This window comes from Ceraceosorus guamensis (genome assembly GCF_003144195.1).
Source record: "Ceraceosorus guamensis strain MCA 4658 unplaced genomic scaffold IE81scaffold_26, whole genome shotgun sequence".
NCBI classification, from domain to species: Eukaryota; Fungi; Basidiomycota; class Exobasidiomycetes; order Ceraceosorales; family Ceraceosoraceae; genus Ceraceosorus; species Ceraceosorus guamensis.
This window is the reverse complement of record NW_020290021.1, coordinates 68748-90854: the sequence shown is the minus strand read 5'-3', so window position 1 is coordinate 90854 and position 22107 is coordinate 68748. Positions and strand designations below refer to the sequence as shown.

Sequence of the window (22107 nt, the reverse complement as noted above, 5' to 3'; positions counted from 1 at the left end):
GCTTCGATGCAGCGTGTCTGGTCCTGCTCGCTATGTGACCCGAAGCGCCTAGATAGCCTTGCTCTTGACAAGACCTAGTAGTAAGCGGTCCAAGACATTCTGTTAGCAATTCAAAATCCGTGGCTTACATCTGCTCGGCATGTGAGACTCACGCTCGATCTCGGAGACGGCATCGTCCAGGATCGACTTCTGGAGCTTCTCGTCGCGCAGGCTGGCAGTAACCTTCTCGATGACGGATCGCGCGAGCTGCTTCTGCTCAGCCTCACGCTCTTGAGCCTCGTAGCGCACCCAAGAGTCAAGAACGGACTTGACCTCGGCAGCCAATTCGGTCTTCTGGCGAAGCTCGAATGCGGCTTGTTCGGTTTGCGCAGTCTCCTGTACGCGGTCAAGGCGGGAATGAAGGGTGGCACGATCAGTGCCTTGCTCAGGAGGACACACGTATTCCACAACAAGATACGCACCTTTGCGAGAGTAAAGAGAGACTTGGTGATGTTGACAACGTCTTGTTGTTGGGACACGTTGTCAATGCGGCTCTGGACTGCCTTGGTGTGTTCGGCACGAGCTCCGTTCAGGATGTTCGTGAATTTCTGTGAGAGGCAAGACACACGTCAGCCGAGCGCACGCAGCTCCCATTGACCAGCATGATTCGATGCGCTCTCGACCTGAAGCGTTACGGAAGTCCACCCTCGTGACGAAGCCGGTCAGGCCGGCCCTACGCGACGTCCCCAGTGGATCGCAAAGTAGGCTCGTATTACTGCAATCGGCCCGCTCTGGTCCAGCTCTACGCCATTTCCATCCATGATGCTCACGTCAACTTGGCCCTGGGCCCACTCCTGGTAGGGACCGGAAAGGGTTCTTCCGATGAGGGTAGCGAAGATGACGAAGCCGGCGAGGATGACGGTCTCATCGTTGGCAACGTAGAGTTCGTTGGAGATGGCCAAAGCCCCGATGCCAGTTCCAGCTGTGACCCATCCAGTCTTGCTGACAATGGAGTTGCCGGGCAGGAGATCGAGGAGGGCGGTAGCGCGCTTCTCTGGTGCTGGCTTGTCGGCGTATCCGCGAGAAGCGCTGGGGATGGTGACGGCTTGGGCCATGGCGGCCGAGGGGCGCGCAGCGGTGCGCAGCGCACCAGCACGGGGCAGAGCAGCTCGAAGACTCATCTTGACTCGAGTCTCACTAGAGGTAAGGGTCTGATGTCTATGGCGGTGTGTGTGCAAGAATGATCGCCGACTTTGGACCACTTCGTCTTCCGCCAGGCTTGCGCTCCGACGTCGAACATCAGCGTGACGCCCATACGATTCTGGCGGCTGGCAACCGTGCAGGTAGGCAAGACCCATGCGCGCGGCTCGAGCCGAGGGTGATTATCTGTGATGGACGACCACGTGGCTTGACCGTCGATCTTGGGAAGGTGTGCATACGATCGAGAATATTCGGCTCAACAAGCACGCGCCCCCTCGCCCCCTCTTCTGCTTGCATCATATATGACGTTCACATTCGTGATTCACGATTGAATGAGAATTCACATTTTGACACGAGCCTGATCACCACAAAGAGCGTTGATGTGTCATGCGACTTCTCAACTCTTAGAGTAACATCGCACAACGATGCCTTCGTTCGGCGTGGCGTTGATTGCGATGACGAGTCACACTGATGCTCGCCGTGTCTCGATACCGCTTCGGGCGGTGAAGAAGAGAGCGGGAGAAGTTCTCGGCTTGGTAGCGGTTATGATCGCCTTGCTGCGTTTCGCGATAAGAGTTGGCACTTTCCGTGTAATATCTTCTTGGTCTATCAGATCGCGCTTGAGACCAGAGTCAGAGTAGCTGCTGTGAGGCAGCATTGAGCTCACAAGCTGCCTGAGCGTAGTGACTGCTTTCCGATTGCTTGACAAGGGCTTGCAGGCCAGAGTGTCGCCGAGGCAGGCAGAGACGCCTTTGCGTTCGCCTTAGAAGTCACACTAGCCCAACACACCTCAGCCTTCGAACGTCGCGGCTTCCCTTGACAAGACAGGGGGCACATGTGAATGGCGACCGTTGACAACGGGAAGCCACCGTAAGGTTAGCGTACCCGACGGTATTCACAGCCGAAGAGCTAAAGTTTGAGTGTCTCCTCTGCGAGCTTTGCATTTCCTTCCGAAGTGGGAGCACACTAGTAGGAATACGTTACGCGAGTACGCCTACTCGCATGACACTTTCTCTAGCGCAGCAACGGCCGAGGCCGACCGGGATACTGATACTGCCATTGTACTTGTACATTCCCAATTGCACTCACAAGTCGCAGCTGCGACAATCAAGGGCAACCCGATCTCCGCGTTCGCCCACAGTGCTCAGGGGAAATGGCAGCCACAAGTACTGTATCCTTGCCCCTGCAGATGACGCCTCTCTAGCAGCAAATCGTGAATCGTGAATGCAGCAAAGTCGTGCATGGATGCTCTCACACTCCAAGTGAGACATGGGCAAAGTTTGAAGGGCCACAAGCTTGAACACCGGGCGGCCTGTCCGGCGCCAAATGGACATTGCCAAAGAAGACTCCTGAGTGAAGTGTGCGTCGATCCAGGCAACAGAGAATCAGGTGAGGTTTCCAAAGCGCGGGCGGATCATCGTCTACGCGCGACGACCGTCGCTTCTAAACTCGCTACACGCGATTTTGGAATTGCGCTTTCCGACACGGTCCGCCTATTGCGGAGATCAGTATGAGTGGCTGTCACCGGCTTGAGAGACCGTTGTCGATCCAATGAAGCTTGAGGAGCTTCGCGCACGTACTCCCGCGTGCAGGACTGGTCCTCGTGTGGCTGACAAGTGCAGACGAGATTACAGAAGACGTCGATGGCTTACGCGTGCACAGAGCCCTTTCGATCGGTCGGGCTTTTGTTCCTGGTAGCGCGCGAAAGCTGTTGTGCTGCAGCTCCGGGTTCACATGAGGCCCAAACGTCGAAGACCACAGAGGAGAACATCGCCATTCACATCCGCTAGACGATTCGCGTGTCCGGCACCCGACACGACACGCTAGCCGGGACAATGGGCCTCGAATCGGCGTTCGACCTTTGGGCTAGGGCAACGGAGTGACACAACAACAGTCATTCATTGGTACATCGGCGCGGAGATGCAATCACGAAGTGAAGCACAAACGGTAGCAGCCTTCAGATTCACGACTCTTCTTTCGAGAAAAAGGCCAAGAATGTCTGAGCGTGCGAAAGCTCGCGTTCACAACAGGCTCGATCGAGCTGACCGGTCTTGTGACTTGCTTCGGCAATGTCACTACTCAAAGTCTTCCTGACCTTTGTCTCTGCATGCCAATCGAGGTCGGAACCGGGCGGGCCTGTCACATTACAGCCAGCGCTACTCGGCATGAAAGCAGCCTCGGAGTCGTTTCGAAGCGGCTGTACCAGAGCAAAGTAGTAGCGTCTTGCGGCCAGCAGGAGGTCCCATTGTTTCGGGTGGAGCGCCAGCTCAGCGAGCTCAGTCGTGCGAGCCGAGCTTCGGAGATGATTGAACATGGATGTGCTGCCCGCCTTACTCTCCCACCGAGCCGTTGTGCAGCAAGCTCACGAAAGAAGGAGGCAACAGCGGAGCTCAAGATTGTAAACACAGTCGGCCGCACGTACTGCACGCAGATGTACGTGCTGTACAGCAAAATGCGCGGGACAACTTTCAGGCGCGGCCATATGCCATGAAGGATTGTCTCTGCTGATGAGCTAGCTGCTAACCGTGCGCGAAAGTGCCCGCGGACGCTCACTGAAAGATTGACGATGGAGCGGATAGGGCCAAAACAAACCAAACAAACACACATGCTGCCATGCGGTCACAATTTCAGATTTGCGCTTCAGCTCACGCGCTTTGCATTGCGTTTGGGAAATTGCAGAACGATCTCCACAAGCCGCCGTCACCTCGACCTCTGAGCTTGGCAAAGTGCCTCAATCCTCTTGCGAAGCGAAAGACGACCAAGAAGTCTATCTAGACCAGCGCTCCCACTATCCTTGTCGAGGGCAAAAGAAAGGTCTTCTCCGCGAGTTTCACAGTCTGAGGGCAACTCGCTAATCAATCGCTTGCTGGAGCTTTGCAGCGGCTACGGCCTAGCCGCGCCGCTTCATGTGAGGCAGCGTATGCAGGAAGAGAACGCATTGAAAAGTGTTCTTCGTTGCGGCCAAGTAGCGCGGGTAAGAGGCTGGACACCATAACAGAGGCACGGGTACTTGATGTGGCTTGTACTTGTACTTGCTGCCCGGCCTAGGCGCACAAACCTTTTCTCACGCAAAGGAGCCCTTCGCATGGATTGCACTTCATGACAGGGCACAGAGAATGCTCACGGAGAGGGAGTTCCGGGGCGAACAGGATGACGAAGGCTTGACGGCCTTGTAGATACGACGGTGCCGTTCTTCTATCTTCGCAACAGGAAGTCCTTCATTGCGCGAGCCTTGTGTCGAGCTGATGATGACTGCAGGCTCGGCCTTTGACGCAGCTCTCGCCTTTCTCGCATGCATCAACCCGCCTGCGAACTTGGCCCCTAGCTCCATCTCTGCTGCAAGCCGACCCGCTCCCTCGACCATATGCAGCGAGCGCATGGGACCGATTCCCACATGCACTGATGACCTGCAAAGTGTTGCTCTTTCTGCGATGCGTGACCAGCATGCGAGCATGCGAGCATGCGAATTTCTTCTTGCTGACGTCGTCGAGCTCAGGCAGGCTGCCTCCAGCGTCCCTCGTTACGCAGCCTTTTCGCCAGATGCCAGAACTTGCGAAGAAGTGTCGGTGCACCGCTTCGCTCCATGCAAGAAGGGTCGCGGGTGGAGAGGCGCCTTGACCATGCTGTTCCTGCCTTCGGAACATCGAACGAGGACTTGGCCCGTCGCATTCGCATTCGCGTTCCAGTCGGATTCACGATTAGGTGGATGGTACTCGCAGTCAAACTCAGCAAGGCACACCACGATTGATCAAGGACACCACGGTTGATGATTCCATCACGCATGCACCACCCGCGAGGGACCTACTACCAATAGCAGAAAGCACCTCTTTGCATTCCCGCTTGCTTCTTACCCCTCGTACAACCCATCTTCCTTGCCCTCATTCAGCTTCACCTTTCATCTCTCCGGATCTTGACACCACTGGCCTTCGCTGTACAGGGCTGTCAAATGCTCTGAGGACGGTATATACCCTTCCAGGAAACCGCAGCCTGCGCGTCGGTGTCGCCCAAGTACTGCGCCCCGCCGACAGTCTCGATACAGTAATTTGCACCACGGCGGGCGAACACAAACAGGGGCGCTTTGCGCGCCACGAATGTTTGATGCAACAACAATAGCTCATGGAGGCCGTCCAGACCCCGTGTCTCACTTGCGTCTTCCCTTTCGCTTCTGGCCCATCCATCTCGTTCTGATAGTCAGTGAGTAGTTGTTGCCGTCTATAGATGATGGAGTGGCTGTTCGAGCACGCTACCTTCGAAGTGGGCAGTTCGCCGTTCATGCATGCATTTGATTTCGTGACGCGCTACTTGAACCTTATTCATGTGGCTGCGGCTTGAGCCCGAACCGGAAGAACGGATGGATCATTGTTGTAGAGGCGAAGGACACCGGTTGAAGCGCTACGGCGCTGTCCACGCTACGCTCTGAAGCTGACATGACGTTTGGGACCGACCTTTGCAGGTTTACGTAGGCGACGGTAGCGGCAGCCCGCGCGGCGGCCGGCACGGTCGCACCATCTCGTCGTCATTTCGTCCCAACGCTCTCTTGGCTACAGGCGCACGCCGTCTTGGTCCACATCGGCGTCGCCAAGGCCGGAGTCAGCTGCTTCGTACGACAGCGCAGGAAATTTTCAGACGAGCTCCTCTCCAACGTCTCGCCCTTCCTCTTGGATTGTAAGGCAGCTGCAGCAACATGATGCCGCGGGAGCCGGGACCCTATCATCAAGTGCTGGAGAACAGACCTCCGCGCTAGAAGAGACCGTGCAAAGAGACTCCATCAGTAGCGCAGGTCGCGATCACCAGCGTCTCAGAAGCTCCCAAAGCTTCGGGTTGCTGCCACGATCTCCGCGCTCTCCTGGTGGACTCTCCGGTAGTGGGTTCGCCTACAATCCTCCGTCAACTGCGAGTGCCGTTGGCGGTCTCGATCGCTCAACTGCTTCACCTCCGCCGACTTCGTATCGTGCAAGTCGTGCCAAGAGTCACGATCCGTTGGACCCGCCTTCTGGCCACTCCTCACGAGATGGTTCCCGTTCGGAGCCCCTGCCAACCGTAGCACAAGAGCATGACCGAGTCGAGGCCAGTCGGGAGACACAGAGCGAGTCCTTGCAAGAAGAGGTCAAGGTACCTCGCTCACGAGATGATTCAGCAGAAGCATGGCGCTCTACCGCTCGACCTGCGCCACGGTATCGCCGACCACCGCCCATCACTTTGTCAACGAACTTCACTGCCTCCACCTCTCATCAGCCTCCATCTGCGGGCACGTTCGGCGTTCGATCCCCGGACGCAGACCGAGGGCGAGGGCGGGGGGAAGCACCCTTGGTCCAAGATGAGAAGAGCGGCTCAGTGCGCGGCAGCAAAGGGCCCTCCCCACAACGTTCCACCGCGGGCGAAGCAAGAGGTGGAGAACAGCGAGACGGAGGCCTGCTCCCAGCGTCGATGTCGAATGTTGGCCTGGGGATCACCACAAGCAGCTCCACGTCGAACGCCGCGATGTCTAGAAGCGACTCCGGCGCCGCTCTAAGTGTTGGGTCATCAGGCCACACGCCCGCTTTCATGACCCCTGACTTGATCCCTCAAACCCCCGCCACCGAGCAGCAAGCTTTCCAGCTGGATTTGCTGCCGGCAACTAGTGCCGTCGGCGCGGACGAGAACCAAGATCGTCGACCTGACCCTTCGTCGTCTGCTGGCCCGGCTTGGAACGCCGAGCCTGAATCCTCCGGAATGGCCTTGCTCGGCTCCGCTTTGCGGTCTCAGTTCGCTCTCTATTTCTCGAGCAACACAAGTCTGCCTCTTTCGAGCGGCTCTGCCCAAGGTACCGGGGGGCACTCGGCCTCACACGATGCTGAACCAAATTCTTCGAATCCGCAGCTTGCCAGATTGCGTTTGAAGCAGAGCAAGTCATCACTGTGGTCGCGAATGCGATCCCGCGAGGCACTGCGGCCTAGCACAGCTCACAGCGAGATGGGTTCGAAAGCGGCGACGGTGGGACGTCCCAGCTCAGAGTTGGAATACACTGGCGTCCAATTCTGGGATCGACGAGGAAGTGCTGCAGATTCCGGTGCGCACGGTGCGCCATCGTCTTACGTACTTCAAGATCCTCGAACAGCCGATGCTGAGCCCCCCCTCACCCCGCTGAAGGCCAGAGCAGTGCGCTCGCCGGCATCAAGCGCTTCGAACGCTCCTCAGAGAAGCATCTCGATCCGCTCTGGGCCACCTCTCGTCGGGCTTGGCATTGCACAGACGCCTGAAAGACCCGTGTCTATCCTGCGCCGCGGTTCTGCCCACGACGCAATCTCAGCTCTGAATGATGCCACTCGTGAAAGGCTCGGTGCCTCCGTGGACATTGGGCCTAGTGCCCCGCGAGACTCCTCCGCATCGGCTGGTAGCAGCAGCGGACCACGTTGGAGCGGAAGCGGGGGGCATCATAGCATTGGGAACCTCTCTGGGAACTTTTCCCACCTGAGCTTTGTCCAAGGGCCTGCAGGAGGAAGACGCATGAGCCGGGCCAGCGACGACATGCCAGAAGCTGCCGCAATTCCTGCATATGCTTTGTCAGCCAGACACGCTAGGATGCAGCGTCTGAGCATGATCGAAAGTCATGGAGGGGAGGTCTCATCTGTAGATCCAGCCTCGCAAAGCTCTGCCGTGGAAGAGCACGACCGTCGCCGCTCGACCCGGCGTCCCACGAGTCTGGTGGCTTCCGAGCGCCCACCACGTAGCTTGGATGCGAATAGCAGCCTCAGCAGACGTTCTGTTGATGCGCGAAGCTCCGAAGCAGAAGGCTTCGCCTACATGGCCAATCGCGGTCCGATCCTTCCGAACGCATTTCAGCACGTCGACCATCAAGTACTGAGCGCCGAAGACTTCCGTGCGATGATTGCATCCATCCCACATGCAGCAGTTGCTGGATCGTATGCTTCGAAGCGAAAGGCAGGCGGATCCACGTGGGGCAAGACGCACGCACGGATGCTTTGCTTTTCCCTGTTTCAAGTGACCTTTGCTGCTCTTTGGGGCGTCTTTGAGGCCCCTTACCTCGCTCAAGCCATTCATCCCTCCGTGGTCGCGGTGCAGGGGTACCTGTTCCTTGGCATGATGGTCAACTTTGTTGTAGCGGTCTTTAGAGAACCAGGCGCCTTGCCCAAGGGCCTTGACAGGGATCCTCCTTATGGCGCTAACCGTGCGTTTGCATCGCCCGTTCCCGGCGCTGATCAGGACGGTCGGACAACGCCAGCGCCCCAAAATTCGGATGCGGTGGTACTTGATCTGGACGAAGATTCGCCGAGAAGACGTCTTGCCATTGCAAAGCTGCGACAACAGCTGCGCGGCGCAGCGGCGTCCGCCTTGCCCCGGGCTGTGGCTGGCGATACGCAAGCGCGGGGCTCGGGTCTACAGCTCCGAGTAGGGGGAACCACGAGCGAAAATGTTGCGAAGCGCGAGGCGCAAAGCGCAGAATTCAAAATCAGACCACCAAAGGGCGAGCAAGCTGCGGACCAAGTCCAAAGCGGAACGAAGCGCGGGCGGCGAAGGGCTTCAACGACTTCTCAAGCTAGACGAGCGACCACTCTCATGCCGCTGCAGGTGGAGACCTCTGTTCGCGCAATCCCCTTCGTCGATCGTGAAGGTCAGAAGACGTGGCTGATATACGAAGGCGATGAAGCAGACCGCTTCACGAGGCGGCATCGAATTTTCAGGCCACTTCGACTCTCCGGTAAACACCTCGTCAAAGTCGTTCGTGGGCAAAGGTTGGCCGGTCACTCTTTGCCACCGTTGGACATCGAGAAGGAGCCTTTGCCCAAGAGCGTGATGGTGCGCGGTGGCGCAGTCATGCGTACTCGATGGTGTGCCGCCTGCAGGCTGTACCCTCCGCCTGGCACACATCATTGCGTGACTTGCGATCGCTGCGTGCAGAACCTGTCCTACCACACCGACTGGCTGGGCAGCGATGTCGGCACACGTAATCTGGCCGCTTTCATTGGCTTTCTGCTTTTCGCCTTTCTCGCGCTCAGCTACACGGTCGTATTTGCAGCACTGCATCTGGCTCACGTTGCACATTTGAACGCTACGGAACCCAGACCTCCCGGTCTTGCCGTCTTTCCCGACGAGCGAGGTTCACTCGCTCGAGCTCTGCGCGCGTCTCCAATCAGCGGCCTGCTCTTCGCTTCCGGCCTTTGCTTCATCTTCCTAGCGCTCCTTCCTCGCATCTATCTCCACCTGCAATGCGCCCTCTCAGGCGAGACGCTCATTTCGCACAAGTTCAGAAAGAGCATAGGCAAGCGGTGGAAGGTGAAACCGCCTCCACCACCCATGGCAGCTAGCTCGAGGTTGAAGAACGCCTTGCAAAGCTTGTGTCTGCCCATCATCAGCCTTGGGCGCACAGCCGACCAATCGTCGATCCCGGCCAAGTAAGGAGCAAAATGCAACCAGAGCGACTTGTAGATCCGGCATTGCCACCGCTGCACTCGCACCACCGCCATGCACCACTTGAGACATCATCCGAAAAAGTCCACGTATGCACCTTTGCTTGCTTGCTCATCTTGACTTTCGCTAGGCAGACACACTCCTTTTCCCTCATACCTCGATGTAAACACTCACACTTCGCCTCACGTTCCTTTCACCGTCCTCACAGCACTTGCACTTGTACTCTAGCTAATCAATGTTCGTTGCTATCTCTTGCCTCGAGCCCTTTAAGCGTGTCTGCAAATGTCCACGATAGGGCGAGCTGGTGCGCCGAGTGCACAGCAGTCACTGAGATCTTGCGATTCCATGCATTTACTGGGTACCTGTGTGAAGGTATAGAAAGGCCCTGTGCAATGGCACTACAACAGTCGATACTCGAAAATTGGAGAGTGTACCTGGAAGGGGGAGGGGGCGAGAGGGACTGACATCCGCTGTAATTGTATGGCATGCAAAAGATCCACCAGGGATTCTTGCGCGGACTTGGAAGGAACAAGAGGTAGGCAATCTAAAGGAGCAAGAATCGGAGCTTTTGCGCCGATGGCTGCTTCGTTGAGCACCAGCTAGACTGTGTCCTGCTGTCGCTCTTGGGCGCATGCAAAGGGGAGGGGGTGACAAAATTCACGCAGTGGAGCAGCCTGGTCACTGCTCCCAAAACCTTGAATGTAATGACTATGAGACCGATCGGACGAAACCGTTCAGAATAAGAGGCGAAAGCGGGACGATGCGGGTTGGACCAACAGCGTCCATGCTGATCACTGCCGCTCTAGAGCTCGCGCTCCAGCTTAGTAGCAGCCGCCATAAGCATCGCTTGGGTCTTCAGTGGCGGTGCTGATGGGTCGCTGTTGTTGCTGAGGGTGGCCTGGCAAGAGGTTTCTCACTTGCAATGGCTGCTGAGGCGGGCTGTCGAGGGCGTTGAAGGGAGACGCGGCTCTAGCAGAAGGCTCAGGACTGGTCTGGTAGTGACGTTGGTCGCCATTGATAGTGTCCGTCGGAGCGTAGTGATTCTGAGGGTTGTCCAAGTCAGGGGTGCCGCTGCGTCCTTCAGCAGTGCCAGGTCGACCAGCGGTGTCGTATGCGTGGTCATCCTCAAACTGCTGGCCCACACCATGGTGTGCAAAAGTTTCGTGGGGATTCGTGAAGGGCGAGATCAGATCGCGGCCATTCTGAGTAGCAGCGTCGAGGGCCTGTCCTTGGCTAAAGTCGCTACCGTTGGAACCGGCGCGGTCCAAGTCCGTCTCTCTCTGCGAGCCCTGTGCTCCAAAGGCGAGCTGACCAGGCTGGAAGTTGGGCTGATAGCCACGGTCAGAGCCCAATGAGCGGTTGCGATCCAAGTGGGCGTAAGGGTTGACAGAGTTGTTGAAGTTCTCGTGGTCACGGTTTCCAACTCCAGCAAGCGTGTAAGGATCGCTGCCTCCGAACGCCATGGGTGGAAGGGAGGGTGCTGGGCCTTGATTAAATACGGCACCGACCTGAGGGACGGGAGGCGCGGTGGCATCATCGAAGGCATACTGAGCGCCAGGGCCTGCCATGTGCCGTTCAAACATGGTGGGGGGACGAGGACCGCCAGAGGCGTTGTGAGAAGACTGCGAGGCACCAGCGTAAGCCATGCCGCCAGCAGCAGCAGCAGCGCCATAGCCAGCAGCAGCAAGGTTGTTATGCTGATGCTCGGACATGCTAGGGGCGCCATCTTCATCGTCAAAGTTCTCCGGCAACATAGCGCTCTGACGGCGGAAATCGTCACGGTCGAAGGGGTTGGACTCGTATGGATCCTCCTTGCTCCTCACCTTCTTGACGACGAAGCCAATGATGGCAGCAAGTAGAGCTACTCCTGCGAGGGCACCAGCGACAATACCGATGATGGGACCGGCACCGGGACCGTCACTTTGAGGTTCGGGAGTCGCGGTTGGCGTGACGGTGTTCAACGAGGACGTGACGTAAGCCACGGCTGTCGCGGTGGATGGCGTAGGAGTGGTCAATGTCGGCAAGGGCTCCTACAGGCAGAGAAAGGAGGAGCGTCAGCATTGAGCTCGGAAAGCTACGGCGAGGAGAGGGGAGATCGGAGGGAGGAGCAAGTACGATCTAAAAAGGGGCTCGCTTGTGACATCGAGGCAGGCATAGCGATCATGCGATGCAGCTTCGATGCAAAGGAGCCCACTCTTCGACGTCGTTGGCGCAGGCCCAAACCAGTCGGGAAAGGGGGCAGGAAGGTAGAAAGGGGACGAAAACTATAACCAACCGTAGAAGATGTCGTATGCCTCACTGTGGATGAGCTGGTCGTTCGCGTGCTGCTCGACGTGGTGCGTGTGGATGAGCTCGTAGACGATGAGGTAGTGCTGGTGCTACTACTGCTCGTCGTGGTGCGCGAGCCTGAAGATGTCCGTTCAAAGTGATGAGACCGTGAGTCAATCACATTGCCCACAACATGGCAGGTCGGTGACGATGTCATCACACGCTTGTCATGCAAGACTATAACTCACGAGTGATCGGATCGAGCACTGTATCCAGCAAGCCCCTGTCACTCGAGGACGTCGTTGTCCTAGAAGCGCTTGTAGTTGGTCGAGTTTGACCACGCGTGTTGGTTGGAGTGGTATCGTCATCGCCTCCTGCACCACCTTGATCGTTAGCGGGAGAGCCTCCATCGTCATCATCATTGTGGCCAAACGGGTCGAAGAAGTCAGGACCCAATCGACGGTCGATTTGAGGAGAATGCGCCTCGTCGTGAGCACGCTCGACTGCTGCTCGAACATCTTTGATGAAGTCCCGAGTCTCCAATGGCAAATCATGAGGTGCAAGGGATCGAGAACGATGACGTTCCATGCGTCGATGAGCATTGAGCCCCTGTGCAGTGTCGTGAACCATGATGCGCTGGATCAAAGGCTGGATGCTGGATGCTACTCAAGGCGCCTGTGCGATCGCTGGGCCTGCCCAAGAATGTCTCGCAAGAGATTGCTCGCCTTTGTCGTTGTCTATGATGCAAGCTTTACGCTCAGATGCCTGGATGACGGACCGATCCGGCGCAATGAAGCAAGAAGCGAGAAAGGCGAGTATGCCTTGAAGTAAAGAGAGTGTGAGAAGGAGAGGAACCGATTGAGAGGTCCGTGGTGGAGAGCGTGTCGATTTCCCTCGTATTCGCGCTGTCCTCTAGATAGCGCGCGCGAGGCGTCTCGTATGGTTGAGAGTGTGAGTGGGAAACGCTCTGTTGGAAAGAATGGGGGAGATCAGACCGGAGAGTAGAGCGGGACAAGAGAGTGAAGGTTGTGGAACGATGGAGAGAGATTGGCTTGCCAAGCGCAATCTTCAAAATCAGGATCATCGCTTTGGTCTGGCGGCGCGCGGGCGGGCGAGGGGATCGCGCTTATTTGCTCCCTCTCTCCCGCCGAGGAATGTGCGGAACGCCGCGCAACGTGTGCGGCAGGGGCAGAGCGGGCAGTCAGGCGCGGCAGCCGTGCACACAGGTGCAGCAGCAAACAGCGCCGATGTGCGCCGAGCGACTAGCAGCGAAAGCTAGGTTGACATCGCTTGAGCACATCATCACTCACGACTCTTGCAAGGCTCTCGCTGCGGGCGCAATAGTCGCTTGCAGCAGCTGTATGCAGGCGAGTATGAGTGGCAGAGTGCACTACACCCGCCACGCGAACGGCTGCACAGGCGAAGGAAGCTCTTGAACGTGCAAGCCCCCGCTGCTGGTGGCCGGCCGTTGCGCTGGTGCATGTACCGTCAAGCGGGCGACATATGGGATCGAGCAATTTTGCTCGGCACAGCTGTCTCAGAGCGGGCGTGTGCGCCTGCGGCATCTCTTCCGTTGCAGATCGGCCGCTGAAGGTGCAGAGACTCGCAGCGTGGCAGCTTTCCACCCTCAGGGGACAGTGACATGACGCGGGTCACGCAACTTGGTGCATCAAGGGCTGCTGCTGACGGTGCACAATCTCGCCCAGTCAGACTCACTCGTAAGCGGGCTCAGGCCTTGTCCACTTTTGCGCCTGCAAGCTACGCCGCGATCGAAACAACGATCGCTGCAACCTTCAACGGTGCTGCAGCAGAAGAGCCTTGGAGAGAAAACATCCGCTTCTGGTGTCTTGTTCCAAACGTCTCGTGCGGCGACTTAACGTCAAAGGGGGCGACGCCTGCCATTGTTGTTGCTACTCTTGTCGCTGCTGATCCTGTCTTCCATGGCTGAATGACCCCAGCAGCAGGCCGCTTTGAGTTGCGTGCCAATTTAGGAGCCGCACCTCCTTTCGCCCCCTGGCACGTATACGTATCTACGTCATGCCTCATCATTCTCCAAGCATGGACCTATGAAACATGAGGGGCCGCTTTGACCATCATATCTCACGCCTCGCTGTGCCACTCACCCCTATAGCTATAGTAGTGGTGCTGCTGGAACGACCTGCTCAGATAAGGTGGCTTCCTGTGCTGCCTGCGCCTTGCGGTCCGAAGAAAGGTCGTATTCTCGTCTTCTCCTGCAGCTTGCGTCCCTTATTGTATCACCTGCCGCTTAAGTGCCCATTGTGATTGTCACTGCGGAGCTGTCCGTGAAATGGACCCATGCATGGTGATCGACTCTGCCACTCGAGCGGCCAACGGAGACAGCGCTGTCCTGCGGCAGTTTTCTTTGCGTGCATGTGGCCTCTTAGCGCTGGGTCAGAGGCGATGCCCGTCAGACCAACGGTCAGCTTTATTGGGCCGCTAAGCTGTGCGGTACAGTAGTACGACCAGCATGCCCGGCGTTCAACCCATCGGACCCATGCTAGAGCGCCACCAAAGATCGCGCGGAGTGTCGACATTTGACCTCGCATGGCATCATGATGAGCGTCTACTTCGTTCAGGGGTTCAAATCACTTCGGACTTGCTTGGGCCATTGGAGTTAGTCGCAGTAACCGTCGACGTTGCCTATACTGTCCGCTGGCAAAAGCCGCAAGGCTACAATCCTTGTCTCGCCACGTTGGAGGGTCGCTTGATTTGTGTCGTTAAGGTGCAACGATTCTCAAGAGCGAGGTACAGCGCAGCATGCGGAAGGATCATGCCCGCGCGAACGCGCGCCAAGGCCAACCATCTCGACCACCCGAATGTTCTCTGCTTCGCAGCGCGTGGTCTAGCGCGCCAGCGACGCCGAAGGGTGGGCTCGGAGCCGTCGGGCGTACCGCGCCAGAATACTCTCGACTCAAGATTTCGAGCAGAGGCTTCCCTCGTCATCACGTGGAATCCAACAGAGCATCTTCTAGCATGTCCGTGCACGCAGCGTAAATGATACGCCCATGCAGCACACTCGATTCTCTTGCACGGTTGCACGGCTCTCCATGCAATCGTGAGTTCAAGTCGTGAGGGTGAATCTTCCTTCGCGTGCGATGCCCGAGGTATGGCGCCAACTCTTGATTTGCCTCGTGCCCATTCACGTGATTCTTGATTTCCGGAAGGCTTGCAATCCGACACTTGTACGAGTGCACAGACTATCGCGCAGGCTGTCATAAGCACTCATCACTTCTCACCCTCAAGCACTCACGAGCAGTAGTCGAGATCGTCCGTTCTTTCGAGCCTCTACACACCAACGACCCACTCTTTGACAAGTAGTCTCTGGAGACTGCAACGCAATATACACACCCTTGCATCCTCTTCGACCGCGTCATGGCTGCCCACCTCGTTTCCGGTGCAGCTCCAAAAGGCATCAACGTCGCCATCATCGGTCAGTGCCGCTGCTATCGAAGTTCCCTTGTCGCAGATCAGGCGTACGCTCAAGGGTTTGAAGCTCACACTCAAATTTGTGGACTCCACCACTCTTCGCAGGCGTCGGCCTGGTGGGCTCAGCTGTGATCTCTCAGCTGGCCGCTTTGCCGATCTTGAACATCATCTCTCTGCAAAACAGCAGGAAGATCCTTCTCTCGCCGAGCTCAGCAGCCCTCAAGGACTGGAAGTCCTCCTTGGATGGCTCCACAGACTCTGTGCCAGCTCTTCCGGAGCTGGTCGCCACCTTGCAAAAGCTTACCCGAGAGACTGGCAGACACACTGCGGTGGTCGACAACACGTCCAACGACTCGGTCGCCAGCTTCTACCCAGAGTTCCTCAAAGCCGGCTTCAGCGTCGTGACTCCCAATAAGAAGGGCGTGTCCGGTTCTTTGGAGCTGTACTCTCAGATCCTCAAGCTTACCAACCCGGCCCAAGCAGGCGCACCGCTATTCTACGGCGAGTCGACTGTCGGCGCAGGTCTGCCCATCCTTGGCACTCTCAAGGACCTGGTCAGCACTGGAGATGAGGTGACCAAAATCGAAGGAGTCTTGTCCGGCACTCTGAGCTACATATTCAATGAGTTCTCCACGCCAGCAGGCGCTACAGTCAAATTCTCCGAGGTGGTCAAGGTGGCGAAGGACAATGGATACACTGTAAGTCTGCGAATGTCTGCTGCGAGGGAATTTGCTGGCTCACGTCGTAAATCTTTCGCCCAGGAACCGCATCCCGACGCTGATCTGTCGGGCTCGGACGTGTCGAGGAAGCTCACCATTCTGTCTCGCCTCATCCCTTCGCTCGTCAACCTGCTTCCGCAAGGCTTCGAATCGGTGCCTACTTCGTCGTTGACGCCGGAAGGGCTCAAGGGAGAGCAGGACGGAGAAGTGTACACGCAAAGGTTGAAAGAGTTTGATGGAGAATTTGACGCGCTGAGATCGAAAGCTGCCAGCGAAGGAAAGGTACTGAGATACGTAGGAACCATCGATGTTGCCAAGAAGGAGATCAAGGCGAGCTTGGAAAGGTGAGTGTTGTAGCTTGAATGCTGGAATTTGGGCCACCTGGGAGTGCGCACCACGATACGCCACACGAGTGGCTGGCCACCACACGCCTGCTCTTGGCCAGCCAGTCCACCAAAGGCGCATGTAAGCTGGCTGTGCTGACACCAGACTGCGCAACTTTCAATTACAGCTACCCAGCCACGCACCCGTTTGCCACCTCTCTGTCTGGCAGCGACAACATCATCGCCTTCCACACCAAGCGATACTCGGCTAGGCCTCTGCTTGTGCAGGGAGCAGGCGCCGGTGCAGATGTCACCGCTAGCGGCGTTACTGCAGATCTTCTCAGAGTGGCGGAAAGGAGAGGATAAGCGCCGCTCCCTGAGGTTGCGCATCGCGGAAATGCAAATGGAGCTGAGAAGAACATGTCGATGGTTTGTGTGTGATGTCTCGCAATCGTTGGCAGCCGTTCGATAGGTGTCTGGGTGATGAGATTGATGTGCGGAAGGGAGGGACGGACAGCCATCTGGGCTGCCCCTTTCGTCACCCGCCGACGTCAACCGTGGAGCTTTGTCAGTCTAAAAGTGAAGAGTCACGTATCAAGAATCTGTACGCACGCACCACCTTGATGGGTGTGCTCGAACCTGCGTCACGTGTCCAATGTGGGAGGCGACGCCCCCGTACTCGACACTCAGTGACTCAAGACTTCTGACTCTGTGTCGGCGTTTCCGGCCCACAAATGCCGAGAGCAAGAGTCGAGATGAGGAACATTGGTCGGAGGACTATACCAAAGCAGGGCCAAAGAAAGACAAACAAACGCTTGAATCCAGCCAGATTTGATTCTTGATTCACTCACGACTCACGACTTCTAGCTGAGCAACAGCTCCACCGCGGGCCCCCCAAAACGCGCTAGTGCGGGTCAGCGCGCGACGCGCGACGACGCGCTCCATCTGCATGACTGGCGATTTTGATGAGAAGCTCATCGATCAGAATCATTTTCTGATTTGCTCCAATCGTCACACCATCACGATTCGCTCGCTGTAGAGAGAGCACAGGGCGGAGGTGGATACGCCCGCGATGCCCTGCTCACACCTCGCTTAGCCCTCCATCAGGCTCTGTGGAAGGGACTAGCGTTTGTTGTAAAAGGATGCCAAGCTGACCTTTCATCACCACATCACCTCCGTCGAAATGCGGACCTGACCGAAGGACCAAAGCGCGTACGTGCAGCGAGTCAGACAGACCTGTCTCACTACACCATGCAGCATTCACGCGGGCTCGAATCTGAATCGTGAATCCAAATGTGAGACCGCGTACGTGCGTGTGGGGGATCTGATCTGGCATTCGACGCTGAGCTTTGCGATTCAAGCGACCACAAAACTCTCAGCACTTGCAATCTGAGTAGTCAATGAAGCCCTTCGACAGAGCGAGCCCCACGTTCGTCAAGTCTTTTGCTCCTTCAAATGCGCTCGCTTAGAGAAAGATGAATGGCGAATCGGCTGCGAGGCGCTGGTCGGCACTTTGAAGGGAGCAGCAGCATGCAGCAGCTGGCACACAACGGCGGGATCTTTCAGGGAATTGTGAAGCACCCGCGTCTCGCTCCTTGCTGGACTGCTGGACTCGCCGCTTGATCGAGCATAGCAGCGGCCATATAGCATGTTTGTTAGGTACGACGTTCCCTCGGTCATGCACCGTTGATCACAGCTGCACCTTTCCACGAATGGAGCACGCGCGCACGCAAGCCTGATTTGAGTGACGAGCGACAACAGGGCCGCGTGCGCAGTGGTGTCTGCAGTCGTGAGTGTGAGTAGGGGAAGGGCCTCGGCATGCATGCACGCAGCAGCAGCACGCAGACACGCGGCGCCAATTTTGGATCCATATATGTCATCTTTTGGGCCATCCAACTGAAACATCCAACATCTCGTCATCCCGCAAGCGAGCCGCGCGCTTCTTTGGTGCCTCTTGATTATTCTAGCGCAAAACTTGTCTTGCCGAGCGAGCCAGCTAGGTCCCAGATGCGATACAGTAGGACGCTGGTTCGTGCATGGCAATGTGCCCGCTCTCGATCGACGCTTTGAGAAGATGTCTGATGGTGCACAGGTCGGGAAAAAGGGAGGAAAGAGAGACGCGCTACGGAGATATCAATGGCGGCTTGGGCAGTAGTCGTCTCTTGGACAACTCTACCTGCTCCAAGACTTGTCCTCTCCCACAGCGATGGATGGACAGCACCCACCATTGGAGCAGAGCAACGGATGTTTCAGCTAGCTGATGTCTGATTGAGAGGATTGCAAAACTCGTTCGATTTTGAAGTCTCGTCTGTCTTGGCTCAATGCGAATAGCAGTCATGTATAAGATGGGATGTCACGCTTCGCCCACATCCAACGATGCTCTCCCATCCTCTCGCCTAGACATAAGGTTCTTACAGCCTGCCTTTCCGCATACGCTACCTTCCACGCAGCACTCGCCAACTTGGAACCCAATCGCTCACACAAAACACCTCCTCCTTTAGCTCTCTTTCCTTTGCTTTCCTTGAAGATGAAGGCAGCCAACAGCCTCGTCGCTCTAGCAGGCGTGGTCTCCATCGCAGCTTGCGCTCAAGCGTTCGTCATTCCATCCCGCCAGTCCCACTCCTTGCAGAACAGGGACGACAGCCGCGACCAGAACGACGATTCCAATCACTCGCACACCAATCATCAATCTGGCAGCAGCAGCAGCAGCAGCAGCAGCAGCTCGAGTGCTACGTCAAGTTCAAGCTCCCAAAGCTCCATTTGGACCTTATACGACTCTCACCGCGGCGAAAACTTTTTCGACGGATTCGAATTTTGGTCCCTTCCAGACCCGACCCATGGCCAAGTCTCCTTTCAAACTCAATCCGACGCGGAGAAGTTGGGATTGATCAGCGCTTCCAACCGCACCGCAGCGCGCATGAAGGTCTCTTCGGAAGATCTGTCCCTTGGTGAAGATCGACCAAGCGTCAGGTTTCAAGGCAACAGGACGTACGACGAAGGATTGATCGTGTTCGACGTTGTCAAGATGCCCGTTGGTTGCGGGACTTGGCCTGCGCTGTGGACCGTCGGCGACGATTGGCCTTTGAACAGCGAGATAGACGTGCTAGAATCCGTTGGCGACGACGATTCCAATCAAATGACGGTGCACACCAAGCCTGGATGCACCATCGCACCTTCGACGACCGTAGCTGGAACAGGCAACACGCGATTAGCCACTGATTATTCGGGCAGGATATTGGCCGGCGCTGCCGACTGCGATGCGTTCGCCAATGGCAACGCGGGTTGCGCAATCAAGGACACCAACGAGCGGGGACCCAGCTTCGGAAGCAAGTTCAACGAAAATGGAGGCGGCGTCTTTGCCATGAGCTTCACGCCGGAAGATGGCGTATCCATCTGGTTCTGGGGCCGCAACTCGACCGAACTTCCCAAAGAGTTCAGGGGCCCAAATTCCACGGAGCCTTACACCGATGCGACAGCTTCTGTCGACGCGTCTATCCCTGCCAGCATCGAGACCGACGAGCCGATCGTCTCGACGAGCGCTGCATCCTCATCCGCTGCTTCTTCCTCCCCGGAAGAACAAGGCTCCGCGTACGGAGTCAATGGCAATCCTTTTAGCGGCAGCCACTCTATCCGGGACAGAGACGTCGAGATCGGCCTCGAACTCTCCTCAGCTTCCCAATCTTCTCCCTACGCTTCCGATATTTCCCTGCCATCCTCAGCCGCTCGTCTTCGGGATGTGTCGAGCCAAACGTTGGATCCATCCACTTGGGGCATCCCGACTGCCAGATTCGCCAATTCCAACGCCTGCGACTTTGGCAAGATGATCGGTCCGCAACGCATCGTCATGGACATCACGCTCTTTGGCAAATGGGCGGGAAATGTGCCCATGCAAGAGAGCTGCGGCACGGACCAGAGCAAAGCTCTTGCCAGCGGCGAAAATTACAAAGACGCCGAGTTCGTCATCAACTCCATCGACATCTATCAACGCAACAAGGCGACCGCTGATCTCTCCTCCAGAGGTTTGCGGAGCAGATGAGCGGAGCCGCTCACGAAGCATTTAGAGATTTCGCGCTACTCTCCCACTCTCGCCTCCCCATGACAATATTTCCCGCTTTCACACGTCACCTCCATTCGCATTGCATCTCTCTCGTCCAGACTCTCAATGTCATGACCTTTTGCATCGATTGCCCGCCAGAGATTCTGCCCTACCGCTTATTAGTATCCGTCCCGTGACGTGACCAAACTGGCAGCGAGGCTGCACCTCCGATTGCGCTTGGTTCATGACATGACCTCACTGAACTAGCGCACCCAGACTGCGAACGCTCAAGAACGTAGAGCCGCTGCTAAGTCCTGTGTGTTCTGTTGTCGCATCTATTTCGCCTTGTAGATTTGCCCCAATATCCAAATGCTTCATTTACACGCTCAGATACTTCCAAAGCCGGGAGGCAAGAGGGGAATGCCGGCCTTTTCCTGGGAATATCCATGGTCGTGTGGAACACATCGAGTGAGTCAAGCTCGAGGACAAGTTGCGACGCGGGCGGTGCAAAAGGCGCCACGCTTCCCTGCAGTTCCGCAGAGCTGCTGGCCCATGGCGCACAGCCACGCAAGCAAGTGCTCACCTTATCCTCCTTCTCCTTCTTTTCCCTCTCTGCACTCTCATCGCTGGCCTTCTTCTCCTCTGCAGCCCCAATCACGGGCGCCCCATCCGGAATCGGCTTGGCATCCTTTTTGGCACTCTCGGCTTCCTGTTCGTGGCCCAGATCGCCTGCGTGCGTAGCTACTAGTGTGGGTCTAAAGGATTTGAAAACGGGGATCAATGTCGGAGCGAATTTGGAACGAAGCTCGGTGTAGAGTGACGAGGCGCTGTTACCGCCTGTCGTGAGCTCCGTCTCGAACTGCGTCAGAAGCGATGTAGCATGTCAGCAGAGGTTCACGTCGCAAGTGGACAGCAAGCTCCGCGTATCGCTTGCCGCATGGTCTTGATTGTTTTGGAGCGACTCCGAGCGATCGGCTCGGAAGGGGAAGAAGCACTTACCCTGTACTCCTCATCATTGTCTTCAATCTCGTGGCTCACTTCCGGCCACCTAATCACACCGGCTACTTCAGACCCATCGGATGCTTGACCGCTCCAATTAAGAGCGAAAGAGCAATCGTAGATGGTGATCAACTTGTTCTTCCTGTTGCCCAGCTCCACATCTGTGGCACGTTTGTGGACGTGTTATGCGACAGTGAGGAGTTCAGCTGGCTCGATCGGACCTCCACAGCAATGAAAGCGCAGCCGAGTGCGAAGCAAGAAAGTCTTGCACTCACCACCCTCCCAATCCTTGATCTCGGTGGTCTTGATGCTTCCACCAGCTAGCTGCGCTTCCAGGCCTACCAAGTGAGCGTTGAAATAGCTCTTTGCCCAAGCCGTGGTTCCCTTGGTCCTCCAGTGATACTGCTTGTTCCAAGAGTCCGACATCTTTCAATTTCTGCCGATGCAATACTGACGAGCGCGAATCCTGCGCGCTGAGGGACGTGGCTAGTGCAGTGGATAAGCGATGCGAGCACAGTTGTGATGGGTAAAGCGAGGTGGAGCCAGACATACTGAAGCGCTTGGGAGCAACAGTGAGTCACTTAGCTACAACAGCTGCTGCACGCGCCTTTGGAGCCTTCTCGAAACGTCACAATCAGGTGCCTTCTTCTCGGCCGATAAGACTCACAGAGGGCCGTGCGAGAGCCCGCCCGAGCACGTGACTCGCAACGCACAACCACGCAGCGGC

General features: G+C 56.9%; 6 protein-coding genes across 6 annotated transcripts; 3 read left to right on the top strand and 3 right to left on the bottom strand.

Moving 5' to 3' along the window:
• Positions 1-48: 48 nt before the first annotated feature.
• Positions 49-1160, bottom strand: IE81DRAFT_347122 (putative H+-transporting two-sector ATPase chain b precursor, mitochondrial; the record flags this gene model as incomplete). Its single annotated transcript, XM_025516121.1, has 4 exons — positions 49-74; positions 153-375; positions 462-587; positions 717-1160. 4 exons carry the CDS (start codon positions 1158-1160, stop codon positions 49-51), a joined length of 819 nt encoding a protein of 272 aa, XP_025369907.1.
• Positions 1161-6323: 5163 nt separating this feature from the next.
• On the top strand, positions 6324-9576 carry IE81DRAFT_329950 (hypothetical protein; the record flags this gene model as incomplete). Its single annotated transcript, XM_025515171.1, has 4 exons — positions 6324-6353; positions 6415-8976; positions 9079-9124; positions 9401-9576. 4 exons carry the CDS (start codon positions 6324-6326, stop codon positions 9574-9576), a joined length of 2814 nt encoding a protein of 937 aa, XP_025369906.1.
• A 739-nt stretch (positions 9577-10315) lies between these two features.
• IE81DRAFT_113602 (hypothetical protein) lies at positions 10316-12661 on the bottom strand. Its single transcript, XM_025510112.1, has 3 exons — positions 12361-12661; positions 11864-11912; positions 10316-11618 (listed from the first exon to the last, which is right to left on the bottom strand). Exons 1-3 carry the CDS (start codon positions 12456-12458, stop codon positions 10410-10412), a joined length of 1356 nt encoding a protein of 451 aa, XP_025369905.1. The 5' UTR covers positions 12459-12661; the 3' UTR covers positions 10316-10409.
• A 2270-nt stretch (positions 12662-14931) lies between these two features.
• IE81DRAFT_323093 (hypothetical protein) lies at positions 14932-16906 on the top strand. Its single transcript, XM_025513831.1, has 4 exons — positions 14932-15307; positions 15409-16001; positions 16065-16366; positions 16534-16906. Exons 1-4 carry the CDS (start codon positions 15250-15252, stop codon positions 16709-16711), a joined length of 1131 nt encoding a protein of 376 aa, XP_025369904.1. The 5' UTR covers positions 14932-15249; the 3' UTR covers positions 16712-16906.
• Positions 16907-18693: 1787 nt separating this feature from the next.
• IE81DRAFT_323091 (hypothetical protein) lies at positions 18694-20513 on the top strand. The gene has a single exon (XM_025513830.1). The coding sequence runs from the start codon at positions 18873-18875 to the stop codon at positions 20379-20381; it is 1509 nt and encodes a 502-aa protein (XP_025369903.1). The 5' UTR covers positions 18694-18872; the 3' UTR covers positions 20382-20513.
• On the bottom strand, positions 20455-22107 carry IE81DRAFT_323088 (hypothetical protein). The gene is made up of 4 exons (XM_025513829.1): positions 21652-22107; positions 21381-21540; positions 20965-21240; positions 20455-20815 (listed from the first exon to the last, which is right to left on the bottom strand). Exons 1-4 carry the CDS (start codon positions 21804-21806, stop codon positions 20768-20770), a joined length of 639 nt encoding a protein of 212 aa, XP_025369902.1. The 5' UTR covers positions 21807-22107; the 3' UTR covers positions 20455-20767.